The sequence below is a fragment of the Engraulis encrasicolus genome, chromosome 7 (assembly GCF_034702125.1).
Source record: "Engraulis encrasicolus isolate BLACKSEA-1 chromosome 7, IST_EnEncr_1.0, whole genome shotgun sequence".
Taxonomy (NCBI): Eukaryota; Metazoa; Chordata; class Actinopteri; order Clupeiformes; family Engraulidae; genus Engraulis; species Engraulis encrasicolus.
Window position 1 is genome coordinate 17,723,417 of NC_085863.1, and position 10,000 is coordinate 17,733,416.

The window sequence follows — 10,000 nt, forward strand, 5'->3', positions numbered from 1 at the left end:
GGCTGGGGCTCGGCCTCAGAGGAGGACAACGCCGCCTCGTCGGGACGCTCCAGCGCCGTGGAGTCCTCCGACGGCTCCTTCTTCACAGACGCCGACTTCGCCCACGCCGTGGCCACCGCCGCCGAGTACACCGGGCTCAAGGCGGCGCGCTACCCGGAGGAGGGGGCGGCACTCGCCGGTAAGGTTTTGGGGTTTTTTTTATATCAGTGTTTGGAGAGGGGGGAGGGGGAGGGGGATGTTGACACAAAATGCAGCCAGTTAAACGTAAAAAAGTTAGTTGCCATGCTCAATAAGTACTCAACTTAAGAGTGCCTTGAGTTGAGTTAAGTCTCGAGTTGAGGTAACTTGCAAACTTAAGCAGGGCAGCAGGGCAACTCAAATGTTTTACATTTAATAGACTTGCAATGGTTTACGGTGTACAGGACTTGGGGCTGGATTTGTGCTGGGGGTGCTGGGGATGGGTGGACAGTGTATAATAAACAAAATGAAGAAAATGTGCGCACATCAGTAATCCAGGAGCTGAACCAAACAGAAAGAGAACTGAGAAGAGGTCGCGCAACATTAGTGTATGGGCCCAAAAGTTTAATGGCACAATGTTTGCACAGTGCGCACTTTGCAGAGGCAACCTTTATTATCATTCCAGAAAGTCAAAGAATGTGCGCACATCAGTGGCACAGGTGCTGGACCAAACGTAAGATAACTGAAACGAAAATAAAGGTCCGCAGCACTGTTAAATGCTCCCAAATATTTAATGGCATGACGTTTCGGACTAACCGTCCTGCCATTAAAGATTTGGGAGCATTTAACAGCATTTAACCTTTATTTTCTTTTCAGTAACCTTTACTGTCATCTCTTCAAAGTGAGATGTTAACATTGAGTGTTACCGTTGCTAATTAGGAAGTTTAGATGCCCTGATGAATTGGGTTGAATCTTGAGTTGGACTCACTTGACACTTGAGTTGTGCTGTGGGGTTGTTATGCTAAGTCTTTCTCCCCTGAGAGATCGCACAGTACAGAGACCTTGGTTGCACACTGTAGTGCCGGTAGCTCATTTAGAGGCAGCCTAAGCAATCAATTTGTAAAAGGAGCGGGACGGAGGGGAGAGACTGAGGGAGTTAACGCGGCTAATAATGAAGGTCTAATCTAACAGGATTGCTCACAGCCACCTGCGAGATTCCACAAGGCAGAAAATTGGATTGTGCAAGATGGCGTACGGGGACATAATGGCAGAAACATAATCACCTGTACTCCATTACGCCTCCGAGTCAACACGTTTTGCATTATATTTCACAGAGCGCTGGTCTGACAAGCAGACCCTTCATTCTGTTTCAGTAAACACTAGTAAATTGTATTACAGCCCCGGAAGCGCTGTACTTCACAAACTAATTGCTAAAGTTTTGTTTTTTTTCCCCGCTAAGGATGAATACATGTCCTCCACACACTAATGGGGGGAGTGAGTTGCACAAGTTTGGCGGCATTCAGAATGCAAATTGGACCGAATTAGAAGTCGCCTTCACACCACTGCTAGCTCAAGCGGGTCTCCAGACAATAACTTTATTTTAGGAGGCTTATACATGTACTGTTGCACTGCTGCGCCACAAACTTTTATTTTTTTCCATATTAAATACTAAATAATGGGAAAAAAGTGATTTTAGGAGAGATTATATTGTGAGGACATTTAATGACTTTGCAGTGCCACTGTTGAGACGTAGTAAAGCATTGCTGAGCAATTTCTATTCTGTTGGCAACATAATACCTACCTTGTGGATGGAAATGCTTCTCTTTGCAAACTTCAGATGGAGTGCAGAGTGCAAAGGCCGAGCTTACCAGTAGTGTAACGGTGCACACAACAAAATTCAACAACAACAACAACAACAATAATATTGATAATAATGATAGTATACAGACAGTACATTTTTTATCGCGCTTTTCTTAACACTCTAACACGTTTAAGTTAAAAACAAGACAGTACAAACACACAGTAAAAGAAAAGAATAGTCAGATATGGTATTGAGCTCGCTCTGACCTGTTTCCTAATCTGTGTCCCTCGATGTCACCCCTCCCCAGGCCCGCGGTTCCTGGCAGGCCACCGTCCCAGCAGCCCTGTGTCCACCGACAGCAACGTGAGCACCGCCGTGCACCAGAAACGACCCCCTAGGAAGCACAAACACCAGCAGCAGCAGCAGCAGCAGCAGCAGCACTCACACCACACTGCTCAGGTCCAGCACAGAGACACCGGCTTCAACGATGGTAAGAACCCCTAACACAGGGTTTCCCAAACTGGGGTGCGTGCACCCCTGGGGGTGCACGGCATGCCATAAGGAGGTGCACAAGCTAAATAGAGCCTTGGTGGATATGTGAGTTTTAATACAGCATTAATTAACATGAAGTAGTTTTTAATTGTATGGTGAATTGTATGCTGGAAGGGTCCATCTGAAGTATAGTTTAACTCCTAGACAATTGGAAAAGAGGATTCCCCAATTCAACAGTGCATAATGTGCAGTGAATCACAGTTGCGTGGCCATCAGCACACCAAAATATTTGCTTAGGGGGTGCGCGGACCACATTGAAATGTGCAAGGGGGTGCGCAGGGGAAAAAGTTTGGGAACCGTTGCTCTAACAGAAGCTCTCCTACATTCAGGGCAGAATTAGCACACAGGCTAGTAGATATGGCTGCAGCCTAGGGGCCCCCACCTGCCAGGGGGCCCTGATTGAGCAAAGAGGGCTGGGAGAAGTGGAGGGCAGGATTTGGACAAGAGCAGTGTTGAAAAAATTGTCTGCATGTTATTCTTTATTCCTGGTTTGGAATTATAACGCTGTCGCTTTCTATGTCATTTTGTCTCAAAATGCCTTCTTGGGGGGGGACTTGTAGCATAGGGGGCCCCAGACCATCTTCAATCCGCCCCTGCTCACATCTGACTTTTCAGAGTTCTGTGGTCATGCTCTGATGTACCTGTTCTACTGTCTACTGTGTATGTCTATACAGTATGTGTCCTATTGGACCAGAGCAAGTTAAGTCCTTTCCCTCACTTTTCAACACGAGTATCAATACTAGTCACCTGAACATGAACCTGAATCGCTTTTCAAAAGCAGAGAGGCCAGTCCATTACAGTGTCGTGTAGCGTTGCATAATTTTCAATGCCAACTGCCTGCTGTGGATATCACGGTTGATGTAGCAGCAGTACAGAGGTGTGCCTGACTAACCAATTGGAAAATTAAAAAAAACTTTTTTTGAATATATTCCATGGTGAATGTGTAGAGACCAAGGCCACCGAAGTCGAATTAAAAAAGAAATTGCTGTGTGCAAGTGTTGAAAAGCGGTAATGAAACGTCCCACATTGTGAATGTCTGGGCTGGCTGTAAATGTTAGCGCGGCTCGTGTCACCACACTGCCGTAAGTGCTCTTATGGGATTAAATGGCTGCTGCCAACGCCGATGGCTCTTGTGTCTAGACAGAGGTGTTATGTAACTAAGTCTGAGTCGTTTAAGTCTGGGGCACAAAAACTAGGTTACAAAGGGCAATGCCTTTGAATTGCTCTGCTTAAATCAACCTCTGGTGCATTTGAAACACCTTTGAGTCATTGAAAAACTCTCAAAGGAACTGCAGGACATTAAGCGACCCGGGCCTTCATCAAGCTGTTTTTGGTTTTGAATCATATGAACGACAAAGAGTGACCGACGGATACCGAAGGACTTGGGAAGGGAAGGACTTGAGTGCATGCTAGGACACATAGCAAACTTCAAAAGAATGTATTCACGCCTTGTTGTCGTTTCTCATTATGATTTGCATAATTGCACATTTTATCCCCATAGCCATTGGGCTGTAAAATAAAACCAAATATTCTTGAATAAGGCATAAAAGCATCTCCGCAGACTATTTGAAGTTTTAAAAGCAATCTATCACCGCCTACCATGTTGTGTATCCTTTAGTCACTCTTTATGATAATATGCTGTGGGAAATCATCTTTTGCACAGGTGTCCTTCGTTTTGTAGAGAGTTGCCTCATCTCAAGGGTTATCTTCTAATAAAGAACTTGAATTTGTACTGTTAGTCAATGGCGACATGACACTATCCCCATACTTCTACTTTCGAAATACAAATATGAAAGACAAATAATGATACCCTTGTTTCTGCCTGCCCACTTTTTTGTATTATGTGCATTAGATCTTTGTTTATTTTTTTGTATTTGTGTATTTATGTAAACTGATACACACCTTAATTTTCTTTGGGATTAATACGAATGCTGTTCTTTACGCTACCCCTCACCCCCCATCAGATACAGCTCTGTCTCTCGGCGCCTCTTCGGCAGGCATGATGTCCCCCAGTCATGGCTCACGAGGGGGCTACGAGGTGCGCGGCGCCACCCTACCCAGGCTGGGCTGCGGTGGCGATGGGCGCGGCGAGCGGAGGGGCAGCGCGGGAGGCTACCAGAGCCACAAGGCCGGGAAAGCCCGCCAGCACCCAGGTATGGCATTTATAATTTCATTTAATTTATTGTTTATTTGACAGGGACAACATACAATTGAGCCAGATTTCATCTGTAGTCCCTGGACAGGAAGGTGTTAAGATAAAAAGGGATTAAAATTAATAATGATACAAAAATGTGACAATAATACAATGGGTGCACTATTTGCAAATAGGCCTACATTATATTACAAGGTCAAGTACATAGTTAAAAAAACAACTACAACAGCAAAATACACAAGATATATGATAAAATAAACAAGACACAAAACACAAGTTCAATGACTAAAAATATGTAATATTTAATGAATCCTCACTGAGGAAAAAAGGATATGATGATGATGATGAGGAGGAGAAGGAGGAAGAGGATGATGGTGGTGTCATTTGTGATGATTATGATGATGATGATCATGATGACGATGATGGTGTGAAAGAGGATGGTGATGATTGCTGTGAGGATGGTGGTGATGATGGTTGTGAGGATGGTGGTGATGATGATGATGATGATGATGATGATGATGATGATGATGATGATGCCCTCCCTTTCCTGTATCTGTCCATAGCGGTAGCAGAGGACATCCCCCCCTACAGTCGGCCCAGCTTCCCCTCTGGGGGTCAGGGCCAGGGGCAGAGGGAAGGAGGCATCAGCTCCTCCAGCTCCATGTCGTCCCGGAGCTCAGGGGGGCGACGGCGGAACGAGGGGGGTCTGGGGGTCCGTAGGAACCCTTCCGACTCGGGACTCCCCAGCCTTGGGGCCTTCCAGGCAGAGGAGGATGAGCAGGAGGTGAGGCGTCTTTGTGCTGTTGTCAGTATACCGTGTACACTGTATAAGTGCAGCCTTTAGCCGCTGTCTTACCGCATGAATAGACCAGGTGTAACAGAGTTGAAAATGCTGTTGAGAAATATATAGTTTTTATGAGTTTTGCCATTATTGAGCAGAATATTGTTTTCACAGGCGCGATGCGATTCAAGCGACAGAGTGCAGCAGCAAGCGATACGAGCGAAGAGACTAGACATGCAGAAGGCAAAGCATCCAAACATTCCCATTGACTGTGGTCACTGACCTCTATACAGTCATTGGCTGTCGCGGCTAGTCGCCAAACTGCATCATAGAAAGTTGAAAGGATTTCAACTTCAAACTGTCGCTCTCGTCGCGCGAATCGCTCTAGTCTCCAGAATCGCTTTTGTCGCGCGACTCAATACAAAGTCAATTACTTCCGTCGCTCGCCTCGCTCATGTCGCGCTTGATCTATTTGTGTGGTTAGTGGTGGTGTTGCTCTAGCCTGGCCATGCCCTCCTGGTGACGCAACACCTTCGGCGTTGCTTCTTGTCAGGCCAAGAGCAATGTAAATATCGTTTCTGATCTCTCGAAAAGTTGGGAACTCAATCCACTTTTTCGGGACTCAATCAACTTTGAGTAGCTCCAGTGGCCCTGGGTAGAAGGGGGTCAACTATGCTGTTTGGGAAACGTTAATTGTTAAGCTCTTGGTCAGACCAAGTCTTTAAGAGATTTGAAAATCAGGTTACTGTTGCTCTCAGCACCAAACCGAGATGGTTGATCATGATTCCTTTACTGCAGGCAAGCTCACAGATACTCAACGTCAATGCAAGTGAGAATTGATAGCACTTTGTACTTGTGTGGCGGTACAACATACTCTGCTTAATTCTAAATTATTTGAAGTGCGTTTGATTACCTCCTTGTTTTTGTTGATAATGAAGACCCAATAAAGTCTGGGAATGTAAAACAAGGGATACAATATCTTTAGCGGGATAGATGATCATTGGTCAATACACATCCAACACACATTAGTAACGTTTAGCTATTGCCCAATTCTTGTTGCCCACTTTTGGGGTCACTCTGTAGTGATATGCACCTTTGATTGTCACACAGGCACAACACATTTATTGAGAGATTGTTTATTTGAGAGGTGAGGAACAAGTGGAACAAACTGTTATGTTATTAATAAGGAGTGGAGGTGCTGTGCATCATGTTGTTTTCCTCTGCACAGCTTGATTGCCTCAAGTGCATTTCCAACCAATTACAGAGCTCATCTAGGAGTGAATGATTTAAAGAATAACAACCACCACTGCACTGAAATCTGTCTTGATTAGCACAAACCTGGGGTGCATTTCTGGAAAGCATAGTTGTTAGCAGTTAGCAACTTCAGTAGTTGCCAATGGGAAATTGCATTACAACCAACAAAGTAGCCAACATAGTTAGCAACTACGCTTTCCAGATATGCACCCCTGCTGTTAATGTCAGGATATTGACATTGTTTTTTTTTATGTGTGTTTGAACGAATAGCTTTTGGAGAGCTGAGGGACCATGACCCCTGCCGACCTTGCGGAGGAATTCCTTCCAGGTCATAAGTCTGACCCCGATTGTCCTCTCCTCTGGACCTGCCGGACCGCCACAGAGAGAGTCCAGCAACGTCAGCATCATGTAAATGACCTTTTATGAAAAATAACTGAAAACTGACCAATGCTTAATGTCCCATTTTCGTTATGTTTTTTTTTATTATTATTATTTTGTATATGTATTTTTCTTTTATTTATGATGATGTTTTGAACAGTAACTGAAGGGTACTTTTTTCTGTCCAAATGGAGAATGTTCTCCGAAAAAAGGGGTACCGTTAGCTTTTTCTAAGAACGAAAGTGTTCTGTTTCTGAATCAGTGGCTTGGAATGGCAGCAGTTGTGGGTTGTCAGCCATAGCTCTGTCGAGAGTGTATATTAAAATGTGTTTTGGGAGCTGCATACCATTGTTGTATACAGATGAATGTTTCATAATCCCACTCTGTGGTACAGTACGTTTTAAATTGGTCTTCCTTTTTATTTAGCTTTCTCAAGCATTTATTTGAAACTGTATGAAATATTTGGTCAATGGTATAATTGTTGTAAATTGCTTGGTCAGTTCCACTATTGAGAAGTGCAGCCATTTTGAATTTTCCCTTTTTCTAATGCACTGTTATGATTTCATTTTTTTTTTAATCGATGTTGTTATTGTTGATGTATGTTCCTTTTGTCTTACATTGGTTTAAAAGCACAATCACTTAACTTTATTATTTTAAGCCATCTATTTGTTGAATATAGAATGTTCCACAGCTATGGAGGAACGGACACAAGGAGTCTTGTCTATAATTGTGTTTGTATGATGATGAAAGAGTATTGTCTTATATTAACGTCTGGATATGACCAGGGGTCCGTTTCTCGATTCTTGTCGTTGCTAACTGTCTTAAGACCGCCTTAAGACGTAACACCATTCCCTTGGACTCAGTGGTGAGCATCGCTGTCGAGAGAGAGTTGAGTCGCTCTTACAAAGGACGTTGCTACCATCGTTAGCAAAGACGCTTTTGAGAACGCCACCCCTGAATGGAAATGAGGCTCCGCTGTTTTGCGAGGAGTTTCAGGAGATTTCACAGATAAAAGATTTCATGTTACCTACGGATCCAACTTAAAAATGGAAAGAGAAGACACAGGAGAAGTAGTAGACGAAGTACGTATAGATGCCATCCTATTACAAACACAGTTTCACACACAGTGCAGTGTCCAACATGAGTGAGGTGAACGGATCGTGTAGAAATGCACTTAAAGAGTGTGCACAGTAAATTCTGCAGTGCTCATTTAACACTTAGAGAGTTGATTTGACATCATTTGGACTTAAATGAACTCTTTAAGTGTTGAATTAACACCGCAACATTTACTGTGTGATAGCGAAGCGAAGGGCAATGGGCAATATGTCGAGAGAACATTGAAGGAGGGAGTGTAAGCGTTCCCTCCCCATTTGTGGTGTGGAGCAGTGTTGCCAGATGGAAAATGTTGAACTATCGTGCCAAAACCTCAAGTATCGCTTTTGGGCACTTTTGGGAGGAAATTATCGCACACTAAGCAAATGGCTGTTTCAAGGCTACTAAATGTACTAAATGAAAACTATTCCATCAATTATTACATTGATTATTACATCATGTGTTTTAGATTGTACAGAGAGGACAAATGAGGATTATGGTAAAAATATGATAATTCTCGTACATCTGTGTGGGGTCTCTTTTCCATTTTGGTACAGGGCACAATAGTGATGATGGTGTAGGGATGATGGTGGTGGGGGAGAAGGAGGAGGAGGAGGAGGAGGAGGAGGATGGGTGAGGGGGGCAGGGGGTGCTACACGAAGTCCCCCTCTTCCACCAAAGAGGTGCACTGGTCTGTCACTTCATTCAGCCGAGTCCCCATAAACTAGTAGCAACTTATGGAGGACATTTTAATCTGCCTTTGCCTTTTTGTGGATCTCTCCATTCATGTCATTGTGAGTCAGTGTAGTATGCCAGGTGTTTCCAGTAGAAGGCTACCTGACAGAGGACAATGAAGATAGAGGAGAGAAAGAAGCAGAGAGAAAGAGAAAGAGACAGGTGGAGGGAAAAAAAAGATGATGGAATGAGGCGATTCTTTCACTTTGATGTGAGGTTTTTTTGTTTCGCTCGCCAATCCATCCATCTGCTCTTGTGATAGTAGCACAGATGCTGGTCAGAGCCAGTGCGGGAGCTGGGTGACCTTGCTCAAGGCCGAGGCTTTTGCAGTAAAAGAAGAAGAATAAGAAAAAATTACTACAGCCTTTTTTGTGTGGTGAGTGAGTGAAAAGAGATGTGAGTGTGAAGTGTTGTTCCCATTGTGGAGGTTTGTGCTGTCCATCCTTGTTTGGAGTTTACCATGTTTGAAAAGACACAAAGAAGAAAAAAAAGACACCACTGCTTTAATGTCAGTCATAACTTTTCATTACTGGGAATCTTGTATTTCAAAACATGAAATGAAACAAAAAATGACATTTTTCCATATTATTTATTATTAAAAAGAACTTCAAATGCAGCAGTTGTCTGTGCTTATTTCTGTAATGCATTGTCCTTTTGTCTGTATGATTGGTGGAAGGTATTGTGTAGCTGTTTTGTTTCATGAAAATTAATTATTCAAAATCAAACTCTTCTTTTTTCAGAGGATTAAAATAATGTTTCAATAGACAGACACAAAATGTTCAATTTAAACTAAAACACACACACACACACACACACACACACACACACACACACACACACACACACCGAACTTTGCTATACACTAGCTGTCTACTGCTGCTAGCAGAATGAGAGAATGACAAATGAAAGTCCATAGATTAACAACATGAAAATAAAAATTCAAGTAATCAGAGTTACAGGTGCCTAATAGCGCAGCAGACTTTAGAGCCCAAATGACTGGTACTGCCTTCCACTGCATCCTAGCCTATGTAATATGTGGACTGTTGTTAACCGTGGTTACAGGCATAAACATTCCATAGTCCAACACACCTGTTAGCCTCCCTTGGGAAATGGTTCACGCCTTTTCCAAGGCCCCCCGTCAGAGCAAAGTGCTGAGTGTTTGTAGTCTAGAGGTTGTAAGGTTGTGAGGGTCAAGGGACCTTGAGGTCCTGAGGGCCTGGGGGCTTGTCCGTGAGAGAGGCTTTGATTCCGGGCACGGTAGCTCTTGATGCCAGGCCTCCGTGAAGGTCATTCCCAT

The 10,000-nt window shown here is 43.7% G+C and overlaps 1 protein-coding gene across 1 annotated transcript in view; it reads left to right on the forward strand.

The window, feature by feature from the left end:
• The window catches only part of LOC134451729 (roundabout homolog 1-like), a 336,086-nt gene extending 326,776 nt beyond the window's left edge, over nucleotides 1–9,310 (forward strand). The window contains exons 27-31 of the mRNA XM_063202132.1: nucleotides 1–178; nucleotides 2,067–2,249; nucleotides 4,276–4,464; nucleotides 5,027–5,247; nucleotides 6,769–9,310. The exon at nucleotides 1–178 is cut by the window's left edge and continues 285 nt beyond it. Coding sequence (XP_063058202.1) covers nucleotides 1–178; nucleotides 2,067–2,249; nucleotides 4,276–4,464; nucleotides 5,027–5,247; nucleotides 6,769–6,783 — 786 coding nt within the window. The 3' untranslated portion in view covers nucleotides 6,784–9,310. The remainder of the gene's footprint in view (nucleotides 179–2,066; nucleotides 2,250–4,275; nucleotides 4,465–5,026; nucleotides 5,248–6,768) is intronic.
• Nucleotides 9,311–10,000: the final 690 nt, after the last annotated feature.